The sequence below is a fragment of the Parambassis ranga genome, chromosome 14, assembly GCF_900634625.1.
Source record: "Parambassis ranga chromosome 14, fParRan2.1, whole genome shotgun sequence".
NCBI lineage: Eukaryota > Metazoa > Chordata > Actinopteri > Ambassidae > Parambassis > Parambassis ranga.
In genome coordinates, this window is record NC_041034.1 from 1,824,647 (window position 1) to 1,847,655 (window position 23,009).

The 23,009-nt window shown below is 43.7% G+C and overlaps 1 protein-coding gene across 1 annotated transcript in view; it reads left to right on the forward strand.

Annotated features, from left to right (window-relative positions):
- The first annotated feature begins 1,149 nt into the window (after positions 1-1,149).
- LOC114446164 (polypeptide N-acetylgalactosaminyltransferase 10-like) overlaps positions 1,150-23,009 on the forward strand; it is a 45,499-nt gene continuing 23,639 nt past the window's right edge. The window contains exons 1-4 of the mRNA XM_028421626.1: positions 1,150-1,328; positions 13,288-13,390; positions 15,685-15,823; positions 18,937-19,103. Of these exons, the coding sequence (XP_028277427.1) occupies positions 1,170-1,328; positions 13,288-13,390; positions 15,685-15,823; positions 18,937-19,103 (568 nt within the window). The 5' untranslated portion in view covers positions 1,150-1,169. The remainder of the gene's footprint in view (positions 1,329-13,287; positions 13,391-15,684; positions 15,824-18,936; positions 19,104-23,009) is intronic.

The following is a 23,009-nucleotide window of genomic DNA, read 5'->3' on the forward strand; positions in this document are numbered from 1 at the left end:
CCCAGTATGTGGCAACCTGGTGGTACATAGTAGGAGGAGAATGTGAAATATTTGTATTAATTTGTGCCTTTAATGTCAGAAAATGTCTCCCAGAATATATATTTCCTATTTGGTGTTACTAGATTTCAAATATCTCAACCTCGCATATCTTCCAGCAGTGGATCTCATCCATTTGTGAGAGCGCCCCCCTGTGGAACAGGCTGTACAGAAAGTGGATGTTATGTACAAATGCTCTGAGCGTAGCTGCAGCTGTGCATGTCAGGAGGAACTGAACACAGTTTGTCAAACATCCCACCAATATATACAAACTGCATCAAGCTCAGCAGAGAGAATCCACAGGAAGCAACAACTGGGGCCTTTCAAAATAAAAGCCTGCCATGAAAGAGTGAACCGTGTTATTGAGGTGGAAATGAGGAGTTTATTGGTGTCTATTGAAAACAAAACAAAAAAACAAACTCTTTAAAAAACATGGAGAAGTTAATAGAAATAAATCCCAGTCCTTCGTTGTACTTTAGTTTAGTTTCTCCGTGGCTTCCTGCTGTGTAATTCCACACTGTTTTTGTTCCAACTGTATAATTTGTTGGATTACTGCGACGCCAGCCAAAGCTCCCATTCTTCAGCATTTGTGCAGCAGATAGGGATTTTAAATAGACGTTCTCTCAAGCTGCCAGCTTTACATAGTGCTTCTTTGATCAACTTGTGTTGTGGATTTCGTAAGCAGCGACAGAGAGAAGTCAATCAGAGTATCCCGACTGATGTATTTTGAGAATTGCTTGTTGTGCCACATTTGTTTGACATTTGGAGACTTCTTGTTTTTTTTTCTGGATAGTGATTTTATTTTATCCTGCCTTTAAAAAATGCTGCTACAATAAATAATATATATAGCCTGTCTATAAAAAGCATTATTTAAGATTAACTTCAGTCATTTCCTGGCCTTGGTTTGACATGACAAACACACGTTTATTCATTATTAGCGCCTTGCTTCCTAGGCTTCTTATGTTGAAAAGCCCCAGCCGGATGTTGCGTATTTGCCGTGTTGCAGACAGCTTTAAAGCAGCCCGTCCCTCCGCTCTCAGTCGCAGTAAAGTTGTCTCTCCGTGAAGGAGCGGAGCGTCGGAACTCCGCCAGTTTGCGCCGCCGCTTCTTTCCACTCGCTTCCCGCCGGAGAGATGAGGCGGAAGGAGAAGAGGCTGCTGCAGCTCGCAGGGCTGCTGGTGGCGGCTCTCCTCTTCCTCCCCAACGTCGGACTGTGGTCTCTGTACAGGGACCGAGTCTTCGACAGCTCGCCCGGCACGGTGGACGGTCCGGGCGGCATCCCTCCGGTGCAGGTAAGAGAGGAGGAGGTCCGTCTTTGATTCTCCTTTATACCTTTACTTGTGAAACTTTGGACGTACAGGGACGTACACACACACACACACACACACACACACACACACACACACACACACACACCACCCGCGCGTCTTAAAGCAGCGCGCGTGGAATCAGCACCACGGAGAGCCACTCAGCACCACGGACAGCGCTCAGACTTTACGTGTCTTTATTGTTATGGTTTAATGAAAGATCAATGCTGAGAGTTCCAGCGGAGCCTGAAGGCAGCAAACAGGGTCTGACTGACAGAAAAATAGTCAATTTACTGTGTTCTCTGCTGGTTATTGATCCCTTCTGTTTGTGTTAAGCTGTGTCTGAGCAGAATGATCATGCTTTCAGTTATAGTCTTCTTCATTATATGGTCTGTGGCTTTAGTTCGGAGCTCTCTCTCTCTCTCTCTCTCTCTCTCTCTCTCATTCTTTGTGGTTAATACCAGAATGAATTGATTTGTTGGAACATGACAGAATAAAAGCAAAGAAGAGCTACCAGCAGAGGTCATAAAGCGCTCAGACCAGTGAAGAATAATGAGTTAAACGTGGCTTTAATTTTGCAACGCTTCATTTATTTAGCATGTGAATAGAATGTGAGACTTCCAGCAGACCCTGAAGGCATCAAATAGAAGCTCTGAATGACAAATAGTCATACTTCATTTACTGTGGTCTCTGCTGGTTATGGATCTCTTTTGTTTGCAGTAGATAGCATTTCCTTTGACGTCTCTTTGCTTTAATTTATTTATATTACTTCTTCTTCTGCATTTTTTTCTTTGTGGCTTGATTGTTGGAGCTGCACCTGTTTGTTTGTGTGATTAATGTCGAGGGTAGAGAGAAGCTGTCACCACAGTGTGCCAGATCATAAAGTGACCTATTCCAAATTGTTATTTTTCCCTTTCAATTGACACAATATATATGTGTTTACTGTCTGATGGGAGACGTTTCAGTCACTTCTATATTATATTATCTTATCTGTAATGATTTGAATGAGAAACACACAGACTCTCACCAACATTTGTCAATCCCGCCGCCACCTTTTCTTTAATTCGATCTGTTGTCGGCGTTAAATGGAAAAAAAAACAAAAAACTTAACACCGGTAAAAAGCTGAGAAGAAACTGTTCACAGTGTCTGTGAGAGGAAGAGCCACCCGCTCTGAGTCTAATTCACTGTTACAGCGTGAAACGTTTGTTTTTCTGCTTTAAAAAGTCGAACAAATCCACACACTCAGCTGCATACACTCAAACTTCATGTGTAAATTCAGGCATTACCAGCCAGCATCGACACGCAGCATGTGATGTTACTGGATTGAGTCGGTCGGTGAGCCGAAGGCGTCTCGACTTTCCTCTTATTGACGCCTGCATCGAGTTCTCAGCTTTGTTCCCACCGTTTCAGATGAGAGAAGATAAGAGCCGTGATTAGAATTGATTATCTGCCGACTGACTTTTTACAGAGCACTGAGGTGTGTGTGTGTGTGTGATGTCATTTAGTGCTAAGAATCCCTTTGTGGCAGTGATTTGTGAACTTTTAAATCAACAAATATCTCTGCAGAGGAGTTTTTTCCCTCCTCTCTTAGAGGCTTTATTCCTCTATTGATGGAGAACTGATGGAGTTATCATATATTAACTTTAAATCATGTTAAATAGGGCACTTGGCTCGATAAGGCACTTGTTTTAGGCATTTAGAGCTGTTGTAAAGGTCAATATCTAAGACACTATGTCAGTTAACACCCGCCTCGACCACCCAGAGGTTTCTGAAGAACAGCGTAGAGTCCATTAGGTCATCATTAGGTGCCCTCTTAGTGATAGTTTCCAGTATGATGTGTGGCACCTGTTAGACATTGATCCGGGAGGGTTTGATTTTCATGAGAAGCCAGGACTTTTCAGTCCACTTCATTGAAATAACTTTGGCTCTTGCCTCTGCTCCTCTCTTGCTCATTCACCCAAACTGAAACTCAGGGTAATGGTCCCTTGGTGCATGCTTTTCTAATGATGAGCCGGCGTTGTGCAGTCAGAGGTTTGTCTGCTGTGCCAGTTCACACATTCATTCAGCGACTGGTTCCTGCCGAATGAAGCGGTGCACTAAAGAACATAGATCTTATATATACATCTTATTTTTCCGTGTCTCTCTGCCAGGTTTGCTATCGTGATGCCCTGGCCCCTTAACTACGAGTTGACAGGCACTGTTTTAACATGACCATCGGAGGGCAGCAGATACATGCACAGTGTTCATTTCAGAGTCCTGGAAACAGTAGTAGAAAACATAGCATCTGCTTGTAGCTCTGCTTTAACTATGCAAGAGCTTTAAAACATCTAACCAAATTTTCTGGCAGAAAATCATCAGAGCATCCACCTCGCTCATCCTGATGAGGATGAAAGTCTCTTAAATTGGCTGTGCAGCTCAGCAGTCAGCTGTGAATCTTATATATACTTAGCTTTAGAGGCTTCAAACATCAGCACGTGGAAACCCGGTAAATTACTTAAACTCTCACCGTATTAATCTCATCTGCATTCACAATGAGTGAAAATCAGGAGAACACATGGTTAAGGCTGCCTTGATGTCAGCCTCTAATAACTGCAAACATCCTGGAAATATTCATCTTTTTCTTTTAAACTTTTACAGCAAATAACAAACAAGAGAACAGTGTGTGTGTGTGTGTGTGTGTGTTTGAGTGTTCTCTGTGGGCTATAACGGCTTCACTGGAGTAGATAAAAATCAATACCCTAATCCCATCCAGGCTTTTCCCACATAAGACTTGTTAGAGACATTTGTAGCTGATATTTGTCTTCCCCTTGTTGCTTTCTGCCTGCTTCTCTTGTAGACAGCAGAGTGCTTAAACCATCAGAATGAGATCAGAGCAGATTAAATGCAAACAGGATGAGCTGCCGTCTCATTCACATCTCCCTCTGATGCATTAGATAAAACAGAATGTAAATGAACAACGGTCATATTGTTGTCTTTTTTTTTAAGGAGGACAGGAAGGCTTTGCTTCAGCGATGTCCTTGTTAGCACAGTTTTGCCCAGGAGCATTTCAGCTCCTGGAATCTGCAGAGGTATTCGGCCCGAAGAGCATTCAAACGTACGCAGACATCGATTTAACTTCTCAAAAGTTAATCCACGTCTTCGCTGTTTATCTCTGTGTTCAGAGTTTAAATTAGTTTCTGTACAGCTTATGTCTCTACAACCACAAATATCTAGCTTAGCAGTTAATTGGCAGCAAAGACACAAGCGTTCAGACCTCTGAGAAACACTCAGCAGGGGCTGAAGTTGTTGGTGCAATTCTCCCTTAAAAAACAACATAGTAATTGCAGCTCCTCTATAAACAGGGGTTGAGGAAAGAAGCGAGGAGCAGATTAGTTAAAAAAAACCCTAATAAATGCTGCTCTTGTTCTGATTATGAGCATATTGGCAGATTTGGAAACAGTCATCAGTCCAATCAGATTCAGAGGAGGTGATTCACCTGATACAAAGAGTTTATTATCAGAGGAGGAACAAAAGCAGCTTTTGTTGTGGAACATAAAAATGGCTTCAGGATCACAGCAGAACTCACCTAAATGCCTTTCAGCAGCTCTTTCTGTTAAAGCAATTGATTTGCTGCTCTTAGCCGTGCTGGGCATTGATCGCTGTGAGTTGATTGAAGGAGCAGCCAGTCTACACAAAAACAGCACAGCGGGATGGGTGCAGGAGGAGGAGGACCTGGGTGACTGCTGTCTGTAAGTCTCATCTGGTCTTTCAGTCATCTGAGGGAAACATGCAGAGTCATCTGTAGTCTGCTGACTGCAGGGCTGCTGGTCACGTGACTCTTAAGAAACAGTTTGTTTTGGTGTTTATTCCTGCAGCAGGGATCACTATTTAGAGCACAGCGCTCCAGACTCTGCTGGGTATCTGTGCCAGTAGTTAACCTCAACACAAACAACACACGTTGTGTGACTCATGCAACTATTTTAAAGAGAACTATTACGCTTGACAAATTGCAAAGGATTCAAAAAAAGATCACGGTGTATGTAAAGATTATTGAAAGATGTTAATCTAATCATGAGACTACATGTGTACAAAGCCTGCAGTTTGACGATTGTAGAGAGGTGGATTGTGGGTATAGCATTACACCACACTTACGGTGGATGTGGCCACAGGAGGGCACCAGATACATTCTGGTTGTTTCAGAGGCCTGGAAGTATCAAGGTCTATTTAGATTCTCCTGGTGAAAACATGTCCCTATAAAGGGATCACTGTCATGATGGTTTTGATGATAGGGTGATGCTGCTCCACCCACACTCATCCGCCAAGCTGCTGCTCCATTGGCTGCTGACTACAGCGTTGCTTCTTTTTTTCTTTATAAGGCAGCAATAACTAAATAAATGACCACAAGAACCCAGATCAGCATGACAAAAACTGGATCGCTGGGAGGAGTTGTTCTAGTTTTTGGTTTGGTCTGTGTCCCATCCACTAACATGGCGGAGGTTCGCCTCAGGACGGCAGCAGGAAAGCTGCTCTTTGAGCTGCAGCGCCGTGTCTCGGCCACCCTGTGTTGTTATTTCCTCAGACATGGTAATAAGGAGCTTATTTGAAGAGCTCGTGTGAGTCTGGACTGGAGCCGGCGGAGGCTGTGATGTGACACAGCTGTGAATTACTGCTGAACCCTCCAGCAGGTTCGTCACACCATGCTTATAGCTCACGGTGTGATTGTGTGACCTGTTTTTGGCATTTCTCTCTCATAACCTGATACAACAGAGGTGAAGGGAATCGAATGTGTCGTCTCTGGAACACACTTGTTTGTGTTTTGTTTACGTCGTGTGTGTACATGCAGAGATAGAAACGAGCTGTGAAAGCCTGGGATCAGCGTGCTGCCACGCTTCTGCTTCTTCTTTTAAAACACATTTTTATCCACAGAAGTGTTAGTGACGTCAGCTACTCTTCTGTAAAGCCCTGAAGTGCTGTGTCCCACTGATGAAGCATCTTTTGAGTACACTCTGAGAGCTTTTCATCGCACACCTGCAGGATCCATTCAAAAATGTTCCCATCTTTATTCTTGATCTTTGCTTCTGCTGTTTCTGCTTCTCAGCAGCAGCAGGCAGTCCAAACATTTTGGAAGGCCAGCCTTCATATCGTAATCCATCTATATATGTGAGCAGAGTCATGGCCTCTCTCTCTCTCTCTCTCTCTCTCTTTCTCTCTCTGGTCTTCTGCCCGCTCTCCTCCGTCTCAGCAGGACTCTAGATAATGACTCCTTTTGGGAGATAATGGACTGTGTGGTGGCCCCACTGAGCTCCTCTTTGAGGGTGTTTGGAGTGCCTCGCTGCAGGGGCCTTTGCCTGGAGGTCCTCTGCCTCGAGCTCATGTCTAGCTCAGCAAGACAGAGCGGACGCCTGGAGGGATTTGCATGTGTGTCACAACAGGGTGGCTTAGTCTGCAGTGGAGATTGAAACTGCTTCCCTAAAAACAGAAGGAAATTAAAGTATCTTTCACCATCTTTCATGATGCAAGCAGAGTGATGATGTTGCCGGTGGATGTGTTGCAGTATAAAGGTGTTCGAGGGCCTTACTTATAAGATGAGACATATGTCAACCCAGTGCAGACAGGGCGTCATTTTTTCAAGTCATACATTTATAGGAACAATTCTACAATCCACGTCTTGGCTGTTTATTAACATGGATTATTTTTTTGTTTATTAAAGTTACAAAAAAAATTCTGAGCATTAAAGTTCTGAAATTATTTATTTATGGGAAAAATATGTTATATAAGTAAATCTTTGATTTAAGTTGTGTGAGAAAATACTCACAAATTCACAAAAAACATTTTTTGTGGAATCATTAGTAAGTTTTTCGCATATATGATAAAATATACATGAATGTAGAAAACATATATTCATTAATGTATGAAAGAAAATCTTCCTCAAGATATCCTCTTGAATTAAAGCAATAATCTAATCTAACAAAACAATATTTTGACACAAGAACTGAATGGTCATTGCAGTCACAGGGAGCTGCTGGCATCAGATTAGGATTATGGAGTTTGCCTGCTGCGGATGGACAGTGTTAAAACTGTTCACCTTCTCTGAACTGCGGCAGGAGTTGCTCAGTTACTGCTCACAGAAGTTTCGTGCTCTGAGAAGCAGACAGACGGGGGGGATTTCTTAGCCTCCAGCACAGATTGACTTATCTGTGAAGTGGCTGAAGATGGAGGAGGAGGAGCAGAAGGTGAGGTGAAACAGGAACGGCAGGTAATTGTATCTCTGGGGGTCTGTGATCTGACAAAACAGGAGAGTGGGGGAAAAAGAGTAGAGAAAAGCTTCCTATCCTCACTCCGCTGCTGTCGCCTCTCTGCAGGAGGAGAGGAGGCATACAAGGGAAGTATTGACCCAGCGTGGTCGGATTCCTCGCCCTCAGAGAATGAATGGCTGGCTCCATTGCCGCCACTGACACTGCTGTGCTGGTAATACCAGTTTTTCCACCATGCCAGACAAAAGCGGTGCGGGAGCACTCCTCTATCCGTCCTTGTTCACTCCTCTCTGAGGTTAGAGCTGATCGGAAAGGAGCCAATAATGAGTGAAGCATCTCCTCACAAGTGGGTGCTGATGGCGATTTGAAAACCGCCCGCCTCTCATAATGTTCTGCAGTGTAGCCAAATATAAATCCTCATTGTTGGTGAGACAAAGAGAGGTTAAGTAAGCCTGGAAAATAAAGGAGGAAGTATGATGTTCCGCAAAAAAATGAGCCTCAGTTGAAAATAAACATAAAACGTGCTGCTCTAAATCGAGCCGCTCAAAGACAGCCCACGCTGAAATGTTACGCTCTCAAACAAGCCTGCTCGTAAAGGAGCTGCTCTAAATACAGCTCCTCTAAATTTGGTGTGCTCTGAAACGATCCCACTCTAAAATGAGCCCCCTCTGAAACAGATTAACAACATTATAGAAATAAAAACAAATTTTATTTCTTCCCGTTAATCACCTGACAGCCGCTGACAAGCTCCAAGTCCGACAGCTGTAACATTAACATGCCTCTCCTTCTATATAACAACCTGTAAGTCTGATTTTATGATGTTGATACCGCCACTCCAAGCAGATCACCTGTCAGACTGTGTTCAGGGTGCTAAAAGCATAAGGAACACCCGTGATGGCTGATAAACACCTCCACACTCTCCTCTTGTATCTAACCTTTTATATCTCAGTGTTTTAATACAAAGTTTGGAAAGTACGAGCCAGACCTCGCGGTGCCTCTGGCATTTTGTTCTGATTTGTCTGTCACTTTATTTCTCAGGAGAGAAAAAAAATTCCATTGAAGAATAAAACCCAGTGACACAAAGCAGGACGAGGGAAGCCTTTGTAGAAAAGGTGACGTCTTAGAGGTTAGCATGACATTTCCATTTACTGTAGCGTGTTGAAGACCTTTTCAGAAAGTGGTCGATGGCACAAAAGGAACAATGAAAGAAGACAATGGAAGCAGAGAAAAGAACTTCAAGCAGGGAAAATGTTCATCGTTCCTCCTGTCGGCAGTTTAAGTTTCTGGAAGTTTCCAGTTCCGTTAGGTGGTCAGGCTCAATAACAACTTGATTCTAAGGTTGTTGCTCGACGAATAAATGATACTAATACCAGTAAAGCTGCATTAGTTCCTACATACATGCAAAAACTGGACAGTTGTCATGATCCTTCCTCTTCCTCTCAAGACGTTTTAGTATATTTAGTTTGATCGTTGCCTTGCAGCAATCAAACTAAACTCTTGTTCTTCACCCTCTTTCTTCTTCTTCTTCTTCTTCCGTACGTTTTTTGGCGCAGCGTATCTTCAGCAACTGTTCAAACATCATTCTGTTCAGCTCTTCGAGGGCTGTTAAACTTGTATTCAGATTTGTTCAAGTATTTTTCGTTTTCAAAATATGAATAAAAATTCAAAAGCCATTTAACATTGAAGTCTATGAGAGAGCCCTTCAAAGAGGGTCATCTGCCAAATGTATCTCCTCCTACAAATTTCACACTACAGACTCCAGTTTAGTCTGAAAACGCTCACGATATGCTGCTCTATCAAACTTGTATTCAGAATGTTCTAATTCCGAATAGTTTCTCTCAAACATTTTCTACTTTCTACTTCTACTAAGAGCTTCATCTTTTTAAATTCTTAACTGTGTTTTAGCAAATTAAATTCAGATTGCAGATTCGCCAGCCATTCAGAGCAATCCTTCACATCAGCGTTCAAAGCAATGCTTCAGCTGCAGCAATCAAACTTGCATTTTCTTATATTGGTTAGTTTTTTATTGCTTTTTTAACTTCCTGTTTTACTTTGGTAATGCACATCTTTGTGTGTCTGTTGTATGTGATTGCTGGTCCTCACCTGGGTGTAAATCTTGTGCTTCATGTGGTCAGTTCATCTGTGGTCTTTCCTCATTTCCCTCATTTGATTTTGAGGCTTTGATTTAATAAAGTTCACCATCTGTGCTTATGTCCTCAAATCTCCATTTGTCTTTAGACATAACAGCTTTGACAGACTTTCTGTCCTGAAACAAAAAGCTGTTGGCATTTTTTTCTGCTAGAAAAGTAGAGATATTCAAAGGATTATTAGTTTAAACAGACTTCTCTGTCCTTTGTGTTCCTTTAACTATACCTTTATTAACTGAGGCTAAAAAGGTGGTTTGACAAAGATGTGCAGAAAACACTGTGAGACAGTAAAAAAGTCTAGAGTCAAGTTGAGGTTGAGGCAGTCTTCCGGTGTCCTTCTCTGCTTCTCATTCTTCTGCAGCTATAACAGTCAGTCAGTCTCTCCTTCTCAGACACACAGATACAGTGGAGAGAACAGACTCTCTGTGAAAGTGGGCCGCTCCAGCAGCAACAGTAGAGTGAGTGAGCCCGCTCTCACTCCGTCTTTGTCCGTGAGTTTGTTTTTCTGTGTTTTATCAGTTTTATCAGTACTGAAGTGGAATAATGTAGCAGCAGACATCAGAGAAAGTTAATTAGTGACCATCTGTCCCTCACTGAGGCTGAAAAGTTGATAATTCCCTCTGATGATTCCCTGTTGGATACTCCATGCTGCACCTTAAATAGTGATGAGAGGCAGTGTGAAGCCTCGTCTCAGCAGCAGAGGAGGTGTTGCTGCTGTGTCTGTACAACAAACAGGGTGTAGGTTTATTCAACATTCAGTCCCACCTGCACTGGGATCTTTCTCAGGTGTTGGAGTGGATGATAGCAGGCCAGCTGTGTAATGATGTGTGATGATAACAACTGTGTAAAGCTGGAGTGTGTGTGTATCTTTTGTTTATTCTTAACTTGTCTGGCTTCACTCTTAAGTTGTTGCAGGTGAATAAAACGGTTCGGATTTGGTTAAAAATGAAGATTCTCTTATCCACAGTTTCTTAAAAACGTGTTTTTCTGGGTTCAGATGGTTGATGAAAGTATTTATTTTTTATGTATGTATATAACCAAATATCTGACTGTTTGGCTGCTAGAGTTTCCACCAGCTGATCTCTGACTTGGCCTGCTGGTTGGTGCCGGGTGGGCGCATCACTCCACTGATGTGAATGACAGTAAATTCAAACTGAACTGAACTGAATTCAATAGAACTGAAATGAAGTGAATGAAAATGAATGTGCCTCCGTGGCGGGATGGAATTGGATGTTTCAGTAGAAGGCTGGGTTAATGTGGTGTCCAGTTCCATTTCCTGCATATTAGTGTTGAGTGATTACGACAGCTTTTCTGGGAGTTAAATTCCCCTGGCTGTTTGTACTCTGCAAAGTCCTCTACATCTGCTCAGTGTGTGTGTGTGTGAGAGAGAGAGAGAGAGGGGATAGAGCTCGAGGAAAAAAAAACAGATTCTCAATTTCCTTGTATTCCTTTCTGTCTCCGCTGCTCTGTTTATCGCAGCGTGTTTCTCATTCACATCTTCTGTTTGTGGCTGTTTTTGCCTCAGACACACACACACACACACACACACCTAAGCAAAGCCACACCAAAATACTCACAGATTGCAAAAAGTTTCTCTTTCTCCTTGTCTTGTTTTTCAAGGTCTTGTTCAAGCAGTAATTCCCGGCGGAATATCTCAGCGACATGTGCTGAAATTTTAATCAAAAGGAAACAGGGCAGCGTGGTGTCGCTTCCTTTTAGTCAGAAACAGACAAACTCTCACTGCATCCTCCTGGGAACATAGCATGAAATACACCAATCAGCCATAACATTGTGACCACTGTCATGGCACCAGTCGGCTGGTGGGATTTATTAGTCTGCAAGGGAGCATTTCTTTCCTCAAAGCTGATGATGAGCAGCTCTGTGGGGTGTTTCTGGCCTGGTGTGTTCAGATCAGCCCCAGGCCTTTTAGTCATTTTGAGGGTTTTGGTTTGGTTTTCCTCTGTTTTGTGTGGACCTGTTCCCCGGTGCCCGCTGAGTGGCTGAACAACACCTGTCATGAAGACTACGCCACCAATCAGTGGGAGGACCGGGAGCTTTAAAAGAAGATGCTGGCGTTTCTTAGATGGCTGTGTTGTTGTACGCAGTCCGCCCCGGGGTGCCTCTCGTTCTTTGTGCCGGCTGGACTTCTTCGTTTCTGTGTGCCTGCGAGGCTTGTGTTCGCATAACCAGTCGGATTCGTTTGTGTGTGGCTAGCACTATGCTGAGGCTAAGTTTTTTTTGTGTCATGCCTTGTTTCTCTTTAGCTTAGCGCTAGCCGACGCACTCGTTTGTTTCCATTAAACACCTTGCTTAACAATATCCATCTGGTTTATGTTACTTCCTCCTTCCCTAGCAGAGCTGGGTCGTGTTGGGGAGTAAAGTCTGGCCCATGTGGTCTGATCCAGCAGGTGAGCTGCTGCAGCTCAAACTTCTGATAGAAAGGTGTCAGAACACACAAAGCAGCTGCAGAGCAGCAGGCCTGGTTTGACCACGGATCACCAGGTCTGCACATTTCAGGGTGGCCTTTTATTGTGGGCAGTTTGAGGTACACCTGTGCACTAATCATGATGTCAGATCAGCATCTTGATGTGGCACACCTGTGAGGTGGGATGGATTATCTCAGCAAAGCAGAAGTGCTCACTATCACACATTTAGACAGATTTGTGAACAATGTTTGAGAGGAATGGTAATATTGTGTATCTGGAATGAAGTTTAGATCTTCAAGTCCATCTCATGAAACATGGGAGCAAAAACAAAAGTGTTGCGTTTATATTTTTGTTGAGTGTAGTTCTAGGTGCTGACTTGTCCTCCAGAATCCTCAGATCTCAGTTAAATCCAGCCTTTGTGGGATGTGATGGACAAACCAGTCTGATCCAGGGAGGATCCACTTCACAGCTTACACAACAATATCACTCTAATTACACACTGTGCAGTTATGTATTTACATTGTTGTTTTGTACGCCTACCAGCTGAGTGGCTTGGCTGTTTCTGTCAATGTCAAGCAGAACAGAAGCAAACAGCTGCTGCAGGCGCGCACACACACACACACACACAGCGGTTTGTTTGACTGTGCTGCGGTATCAGCTAACAGCCTGGTTAATGGTATTCCATGCAGTCAGACGTGTCGTTTGTATTAACAACATTTTGCTAATTACATCCTCCCATGGAGCTAATTAATTTACCATTGTGGTGTGATGCTATAATATCTGGAGCCATTTCTAAAGCGGAGAGAATTTTCATAAATGGCTGCTTTTGCATTTTAATGCAGAGAAGAGAAGAAAAGCTTGTGGTGATGAGTGTGTGTGTGTGTGTGTGTGTGTGTGTCTGTGAATATCATTTTCTTGTCATACAAATAAAACACAGATCCCCCCCTTCCCCACTTGTGTGAACTCTTCGCTGTCATCATCATCACACTTTAGGAAGAAAAATAAAGCTCGTGCAGATTTTGGTTGACAGCCAGGAGGAAGACTGAAGATCATTTCCTGCTTCCTCTTATGCACATACAGGAGATATTTTCTCATTTTTCTAAACATGTCCGCTGTGTTTGTTTTGTTTTTTTGCAGCGGTTGAACCAGATGCGTAAGGTCGCTCAGGTGGGACTGGATGGCGTGCGGCGGACCGACTGGCACGACTACGAGGCGATGAAGAGAGACGCTGCTCGTGTTGGTAGGTCCCCACTCTTCGCTAATGCTGCTGTGTTGCATGTTTGCTTAGAACATCTGCTCTGCCTCAGCACAGGGCCTCACACACACACACACAGTTGTGGCTTTTCTTTCTTTACTTAATTCTCTCCACGTGGATTTCTCTCCGTCTCTCAGAAGCAGCGTGAATCAATGCTGTTCTGAGTTCATAATTAAACACTGTTAATCTCCTACAATAAGCATCGATTCAGCCTCAGGGCCTTTAGTGGGAAACACAGCTTTGCCTTTCTGTTACAAATTTAACACTTATTATTGGCCTTTCAGAAACACCACAGGTGGCGAATGATCCTGATCCAGAAAGGGGGTTGAGACTTCTGAAGATCACACAGTAGTTCTTTTAGACAAATGAGCAGTTGGAGGTTTGTTTAAGTACCAAAGACGAGATTTCATGTGAGGGGATGGGATTCTCAGCTTATCTCCACTGGCCTCTCTGAAATATGAGGATTATGGTGTAAAAGGGGACGCTAGCGCCTTTTTTCTGTTTCCATGTCCAGGTGAAACCACTTCTGTCTTCACACAGCCATGACTGCTACTCCTTCAGGTGCATCCTTTCTGTTCCTCAGAACCATTCTTGGGTCATTCATGAGGCTTAGGTTGCAAAGAATCCCATTTTGAGGGATCTTCTTGTTACAGAATTAGTCTTCAGGGGCGAAGGGTCGTTGTCTTACATGAGTCCAATCATGTTGTCTGTGCTCTCTCTGCTGTTCTGCTGCCTGACTTCCTGCCTGCTCAATCTGGTTGGTGCAGATTACTGCAGAGCGGAGGGCTGCTTCTTCGAGATAGCAGAGCTTGCGATGTTCATCGCTACCACTCTAGTCAATGTCCTGGTTAAAATCCTGAGCCTCCACAGATCAGACAGGCTCCTGGTCGTTGATAAATAAAGTTACTACCACTACTCACTCTGTGCCAAAAAAGCAGGAGTGGATCTAAACATTGTGCTGCTGAGAAAACTGTTAAAACATTCTGAAAATTCCTGCAGTCACATTTTGAGAGGTGGCACAGAGGTAAACTTTTATATCCTACATGCACGAGACGTGGAACGTGGGAGTTTCAGTTCTTCGTGTTTCTGAAGGCAAAATCCATGAAACTTAATCTGTAACTCAGCCAAGAACAATATTAGATTATTACTGGAATTCATCATTTGGCTGATCTTTCTAACACGTTTGTTACGCTGGGGGGGGGGGGGCTCTGCAATGAGCCATTAAAGTGAGGAGTTATTTTCCACAGTTATTACCTTCAGGAATATAGACAGATCATTTCTGCCTAATGGGACAAGGCAGCTCCGTTTAATTTGATGCTCTCCTCTGACTATAGAGCCGCCATGCATCCATCTGTGTGTGTGTGTGGTTAGAGTGCATTGATGAGTGGCTAATGAAACATGCAGCACAGTGTAATTTGATGCACTCCTGAAATGAGCTCAGACTTCACAGTGTTTGTGTGGAAGGAGGGTTGTTAGAGAATGATTAGTTGCACACCGTGTGCATGTGTGTGTGTGAAGATCTGATTGCATTTATAGCACACACACTGCATACACTGTGTACACACTGTACTGTTTGCTGAGGCATTAGTGAGTTTAAATGTAATGTCAATAAACCTGGATTTCTCTGGGCTGTCTGTCTGAAATTTGTTACAACCATTCACTTTCAATCATGGACGAACTGATCAATTTTATGCAGTCATAGGTCAAAGTCTGGCTACAGGATGCCGTTAGTGGTAGAAGTTCAGAGGTTATGGCCACTGTAACTGTAAATGTATCTGTTGAAGGACATGGAGGTCTACAGGGGTGCGTCCTTCGTGGACCTTGAAGGTGTCACTGACTTGTTTAATGGGACAGCAGGGTCTGTGGATGTCCACCTGTGAATTAGGTTGCTCCACCATATTCTGAGATATGTTGGGCCACAGTGGTACTTTTAGACCAACATATGTGTTGCATTAGACGGAGATGTTGACGTGGAGAGAGCCTCGTTGCTGCTGCTGTGACACGATCCATCTAGAAATGGTTCTTTCAAAGAGAGTTTGAGGGAATTTCTTCACTTAAGAGTGAGCTGATTCAAGGTCTCTGTTCAGGCATGTGAGCACTTGTGAATGAAGTGTTTTAGGAACTGTTGTAAAACATTTCTTCAGGATTGGTACAAGAGTGGCCAAGGTGGCTGTGATGTCACAACAACCATCAATACCTCAAGAATTTCTGTCGTTTGACACAAATTTCTACTTTTGAGTCAATAATTCTGTCACTAATTTTGGAAATTTGTCTGATAGGTAACGGTGAGCAGGGGAAGCCGTTCCCTCTGACAGAAACTGACCGGGTGGACCAGGCCTACAGGGAAAATGGCTTCAACATTTACGTCAGCGACCGGATCTCACTCAACCGCTCCATCCCTGACATCCGCCATGAGAAGTGAGTCCTGCGTTTAACCAGAGTTTCTGTTTGGAAAAGTTTTCAAAGCAGCGTTTTATTTCAGTCTAATGTTGTGACTCATTCACACGATGTGCCTTAGTTCAGTAAACCCTCCTGAGAGTAAAGTCATCCTCGGGGGAGCATCGGGTGATGCAGAGCCTGTTCAGTGTTGTGTTGTGAAGGATTACTGCTGCCGCTCTGCTACATCCATGAATAGTGGGAGAGAAACAGGAACCTGTCCAGACTCCTGTGAACTGTGCTCCCTTCAATCTCAGACTGGCAGTGTGAAAGGCCTTTAATCACAGCTTTTCCTTTGCCTGACAAGAACTTTCTGCTGACACCTGACCCTCCCTCCTCTTTCATGTGGAAAGCGGCTTTCTATCTGAAAGTTTCCCCCGGAGGACGGTTTCTTTTATCTGTGTTTGTAAAAGCAGGCTTTCCTTGACCCTAACACACTTGCTATGACTTGTATGTGCAGGCAGCGGAGACCAAAAATGAATTAAACATTTATAAATATTCAGCTACAAATAGCTGGTTTCTTGTTAAATGTCAGCACTGTAGTCCTAGCAGCCAGCTGCTGTGGGTGTAAGGAAATGCTTTAATGGTAGGAAATGTGGTGCTTTGACTTTGTAATGCCCATAAATGCTGTATTTCTGATGAATACCAGAGCAAAATCATGTCTTAGGACGGTTATACCAAGCCTGTGAAAACTCAGAACATGTGTTTTTCAATTTTGCACATAAGTGGTGTTTAAATGGCCTTATTTTATCATTCTACAGTGTGCGGCTAAACGGAGCTTTCTAGCCCCGTCCTAGCAGAGAACTATCATTGCATTGTGTGTATTGTTTTGCTAGCATTAGCTTATTGCTCAGCTAGCAGCTGTATGTAGCATCACACCAATATATTAGCTAGGATTTGTTAGCCGTTTGGAGTTTAGCCAGGTAGCACTTAGCTCTGCAGAATTAATCTGCTGCTTGGTCGCTTTCCACTAAACTTTGTTACTGAGCTAAAACCAAAAACAGGTGTAGATTTGTTTCCTGTATCCGTGTCACATGGTCTCTTCCTCTGTTGTGCCCTTTTAGCAAAGCTGGCAGTGCTTCCAGAGTCTTGGTTTCAATGAGAGAAGTCACCTCATAATAATCACCGGACTAAATTTTAAAACAGTGTCACATCTCAGGGAAGACTTTATTTGAGGAGTATTTTTAGTTTAACCACTAACATGGTTAATAGTGCAGCCAGCCACCAGGGGGCGATACATATTTTTTGGCCTCATTTTGAGCTGTCATGTCATCTATCTTTGTACGTTCTATGGAAAATCAACAGGTTGCAGTTCAGTTAGTGGCCACAGGTGTCACTGTTTACAAGGCTTCTGGAATACTTTCAAACCAGTTTTGTGTTCGCTTCATGTTTACATGACAGCTGTAATCAGAATCCGGGTTTAATGCTGCTTTGATTTAATTATTACCGTGTAAATTCCAACCGCTGGTGTGTACTGATGTAGTGCCCCCCTCTCCCTGGTTGGTGTCAGTCATCACTCTTCTGTGACCAATCAGACAGACACACCTGCACCAGCCTGGTCTGCCCTGTAGGCAGCATCTGCCTCTCAGTGATTGGCATGTTGTCGGTGCCTGAGAGGCAGCCAGTCCCACACCCGCCACTGACACATTCGATTTCTGCACGCTGACAAGATTTAATTGAAGCACACACTCCCTCGCTCACACACCTCCGTCCCCGGTGGAATTGGACAAGGTTTGTTAAGATTCAGTGGCCAGCCGGCTGTCGATCACTCCGCCTGCCTGTCTGCCAGTGTTCATATTTGAATGAATAACACGGAGGCTGATGTTCAACACAGACATTGATCGACCGACACAGTCGGCTACACACTTTCTCTCCGTCTGTGTCTCCGTCGGCGTGGGAGCAGAACTTTCCTTCCGTGATTAGCGCCTCTGCAGGGGGTGCTGCAGCGCGCCGTGATGATCATTTACAAGGTGATCGCTGTAACCCGTCATCAGAGCACATGACGGCGGCTGATAACCGCCGCGTGTGCCACAAATAATGAAATTAGGCTGTGGAGCAGGAGGAACATGTCGGTGGCATCGCTGACATGAGCAATGAGCTCTGCTATTCAGCGGCGTGTCTGAAGGTCTTCACCTTGTGAAAAGGTCACAGTGTTGTTGTCATAGACGAGATTTAGTCATTTTTCAGAGACTTCATGCAGAGAAAAATCCTCTCCATTAAAAAATAATAAAACTGAGGTCTATAACTTTAAAGCGTTATCATGTTGTTACGTAATGTGTTCTTCTACTGCACAACAGAGAATTCAGACAGAGCTTTGTGCAGAATAACACTCTTTTTTCTCTTCTGTGCTGAGGAGTGCAGATTTTTTTTGTTCTTTACAGAATCTTGTTCATGCAGATGCTTTATTTTTTGGAAAAGTTTGTGACCAAGGAATTACTTTAAGCTTAGATGTTGTTTGACTTTCCAAGTTAAGTGTACATGATGCATTCACAGGCCGCCAGACTCTTATCAGACTCTTTATCTTCTTAATAAAACACATGTAATAAATACTTTTGTATAACGCTTTAGACATCAGGAGCAGCGTATTTTACATTTTTTATGTATTCGTTATTTTTATCTTTTGGTGTCTGTCAAAGTCGTCAAACTCTCCAACTACAACAAACATTAGTTATGTTTAAGTTTGCTTTGTGACTGCCAAACAAGTATGTTAGCATCACAGTGTGACATTTACAGCCCTGGTCTCACATGGTCCTGTCCTGACAAAATAGTTTTACATCAACATGACTTCTATCAGTTGCTCTATGTTGTAATTAACCCATAAAACATCTGTGTTAAGTTATGGAAATAGTTTCATTTTCTCCTGAAAGGCGAGCACATGAAACTGTCTCTGTAATAACAAATGATAGAAATGAACTGAGTGCTGGTTTCAGAGAAGATTGCTCCTGGATTTCAGCAGACTGAGTAGATTTGCTGCCTCCGCTTTGCCCAAACACATCCATCTGTGTGCAGTGAATGTCTGTATCACCTCTGTGAGGTGCTGTAGGTGGAGCTGAATGAGATGTGTACTAAGTGCCTCATTTATTGTGTGTGTGTAGCTGCAAACAGAAGCTGTACGCAGAGAAGCTGCCCAACACCAGCATCATCATCCCGTTCCACAACGAGGGCTGGTCGTCGCTGCTGAGGACCGTTCACAGCGTGCTCAACCGCTCCCCTCCGCAGCTCATCGCCGAGGTCATCCTGGTGGACGACTTCAGCGACAAAGGTAAGAAAACGCTGCTCAGCGTGGGAACGTGTTGGAGTGTGACGCTCGCTGTCCTCTCCATTGTGTGTGTGTGTGAGAGAGACGGTCATGTCTGAGTGTTATTTTCTCTCCCCCTCATCAGGCCTCTTAAGAAAGTGTTTAACTCCTTGTTAATTAGTGCACTCTGTCATGGTCCCTCGGTGAAGGATGTGTTTACCTCTCGTCTCCACGGTAATGAGACGTTCCACTGGCTCAGACTCATTTAGAGGTTAACACCCGTCAGAGATGAGACCCTCCTGCTGCTGCCTCTGCTGCTGCTGCCGCTGCTACCAGGGGAACCAAACCTGGCAAAAATAGTGCTGCAGTCATCTCGATTTTAAAAAAGCTGCTGACAGTTAATTAAAAGTCTTTTTTTAATTAATAAAAAAGTATAGTTCGCAGAACTTTGCAAAAGAAAGCATAAAAATTTCCAGAGGTTAGATCGGAGGGAACCTCCGAGGGTTATCAAGATGAAAATCACAGCTCATGTTTGTGGTGGTCCACGCTGTATGGACAAAAGTATGTGGACAGCCAGCATTTGTAAAGTCTGATGACAGATGATGAGTTCAGGGGTCAGGTGGTTTTGAGCAAACCTTGAAGAAGATCATCTAAATCCTCACTAGCTGCTCTAAAGCTGCAAAATGAGTCAGTGAATGGAAGTTTGGGACCTTTAGTCTGGAAACAGGAACGTCTTCTCTGGTTTGTCCATAAAATACATTGATTGTCTGTGATTAATCAGTCAATCAAAAATACAAACAATCATCTGGTAGAGTGCAGCATTAGGAGTTTCACCTTTACATCTAAAAAAGTCCAGCAGCATGGTGTAGTTCTATCCCCTCACATGTGGGAGGCAAAAGTTTAAAAATCCTGGTCTGCTCTCAGGATTAATGGGAAAACATTGCAGAGCTGCAGGGAGGAGATTTAACCTCTGACGTTCCCTCACACCACCACAGCCACTGTCACTTGATAAAGAATGAGTCTGGCTGTAATTAAGGGGTTTAGAAGACGCAACAGAGGAGGACAAAGTGGCTTCAGTTCAGACCTGGATTCTGGTGGAGGACTGAGTTCAGCTGAGCGTTTGCATAATGAATCAGTGGAAGAGAGCGTCACAGGAACATCTCAGGTTCACACATTCATTTAGCAAGCTGTGCAGAGGAGGACGGTGAATTGATAATGTGCGTGTAGAGGTCAGCCCGCTGCTGGTGTGTAAAAAAATATACTTTCAAAGTTGAGTTTTAATTAGTTTACTTTACTTATAATAAACAAAACAAACGCCCTAAAAGCAGCAAGCAGAGCCAGCACACATATGGTCCACCCACACAGGTGATTGTACTTATTCTGGATGATTAGACCTCTTCTCAGGTGTGTGTGTGAGAGAGAGGGATTATCTGGCAGCAGTTATTTTCATGTGCTGCCTATGGCACCATCCGCAGGAAAGTTGTGATATTTGGCACACTGAAGTTTCATGTAGCGCCACCAACTGCTCAAAAATGGCGGTGCATTAATGTCTGTGTCTTTTTCCCTTCCCAACAAATTTGGTGCAGTTTGGCCACGAGAGGGCGTATGAGTGCCATCACATCTCAGCCAAACGTCGGTCTGTTGACACAAAACTTAGACTACTGTGCGTGCTGAAGACCGTTTCCCTGACTTAACCACACCGTGTTACATAAGCCTCCTTCGCCGCTTGCAGCTGTGTTTCTTCTTTGGTTTTGCTGAATGAGAGGCGAGCAGGTCAAGAAAAATTACTTTTTGAGCTTTTATATGCGTTTGTTGAAAGGGAGCAGAGGATGTCGACCTCGGTCCAACATGGCTAAATGGAGCGTAAAGCTGGATCCATACTCCGCGAGACAAAGAGCGGAGAACGCGCTCCACGGGTGGTAAGAGATACAAAAAAAAGGTCTTTTCCGCACTGAGGTACCATACTCCGCGAGACGCGTGTGTGCAGAACTCCTCATACGGCCCGCCCACTAAACTATAAGGAAAGACTTTACTGAGTTTTTAACACACCACAAGGACTTGTGCCATGGCAAGAGGGCATTACACAGAGAGGGTGCCTGCAACAGCGTGAGATGTCCGGCGATGAGTTGTGAAAATGCGACATTAAAAGTAACAATAGCAAAGATTCAGTGTTTGTGCCTTTATGACCACATTTGCACATCTACTGTGTTCCAATGTGCCTGCGATACTTCAAACTGTCCGGTGATGAGCTGTGAAGATGCGACATTAAAAGTAACAATAGCAAAGATATACAGACATTGTTAACGAGCCTGTTATGCCCGGGTATGTAGGAGTATATAGAATGGTAATAACAGTCACCATCTGGTATGTGTGAATGGCTGTCTGGAGTTATTGGTGACAAATCACCCTGACTTGCCTTTCTTTCTTTCTTTTATTGCTCATCATGCAAAACCAGTATGGTCTTATCTAAATCTGTTGAATCAGTGCTGTTTACACACCTACCTATATACCTGGAGAGGCTCTTGCGCTTCTCCACTTTCATCACACCCACAATAAATTCCAACCAATCACAGCATGGTTGCCGCACAGCCTTGAAAGACAAAGTTCGGCCCGGACCCTGTGCACAGGAGTGCGGATCAGCGGGCGGTCAGAGACAAAAAATGACGTCATTTTGTGGGCGTAACGTCTGCAGGGGGGAAAATGTCTTTGTCTCGCGGAGTATGGATCCAGCTTAAGAGAACCATACAAAACTGTGCAAATATAAACAAAAGAAGTGAAAAATCATCATGTGTTGACCTCTGAAAAGCTAAAAGGCTGATCTAGCTACAGTTTCATGTCAACAATGAATACATATAGAAACTTTGTGGGAGTCTTTGTGTTGATTCATGAGGACTTCATTGAGAGTTGAAGTGAAAGTCGATGATCACACTTGAGCTCCTTATTCACAGAATCAGTCTGCATGAGTCATTAGCAGCTCAGTGCGTGCACACACACACACACAGATGGTAAGAAAGCCTCGCAGCCAGTCGTGCTGACGCTGAGTTACCTCTCTGCTGTAGCGCTTCATTATGCAGCAGAACAGTTATCCTGAGGCGGATGAAAGCATTACCAGGCTGTTTTTAACACACTGACGTTTGCCTGTAAGGTGAGTGAGATTACATGTGTTGTAATTATAGAAATGACCTCCAGTTTTTATTAATGCAGTCATTAAAGAATCCCTCCAGTGCTGCTGATATGTTCCGCTTCTCTCTCCGTCATCGACCAGCTGCAGGTGTTTGCCGCTGTTTGAGTTCACTGGAATGAAACAGACGATTTATTTATGATTCTTCCTTTAAAGCACGGAGATGTGCAGGAATGCTGGGAGAAACATGTTCACAGCAATCCTCTCCAGACCAGAGACTGAAAAAGCTGCTTTTCTCTTTGCTTTTACACTGTTGGTTGGACGACGCAGACGATCTGTGCAAAAATCAACAAACCCACGATGAACCCTCTGTTATGTTATGTCACTGGACAGATGGACAGTAGTGCTGAAAATATTGCACATCTGTAGTTAAAACACCCAAAAAACCTCCCCATCTATCTGCCCATTTAAAATGCACAATTGTTATTATGACGTGAGGGCGCCAGACACGCATGCATTGGTCTTTTAGACCCGGTTCACACTGGAGAAAGTCAATCTAGCTAGAGTAGGATTGAATCCAGATCGCCTTTAAGCTGGATATGTTCAGACCTATTTTCAAATCTGGGTATCACACATGCATGTCCAGCTTAACCTGGCTTCTATGCTTTCCTTCAAACCACTAGGTGGCGCCCCGTAATATACAGTGTCCATTCAGGCCGCGGTAGGACTGCGTTTTTGTGTTGCTCTTTTGAGGTGGCTCTAGATCTATCCGGATATCCATTAAGGTCCTGTTCACACTGGGGAAAAAA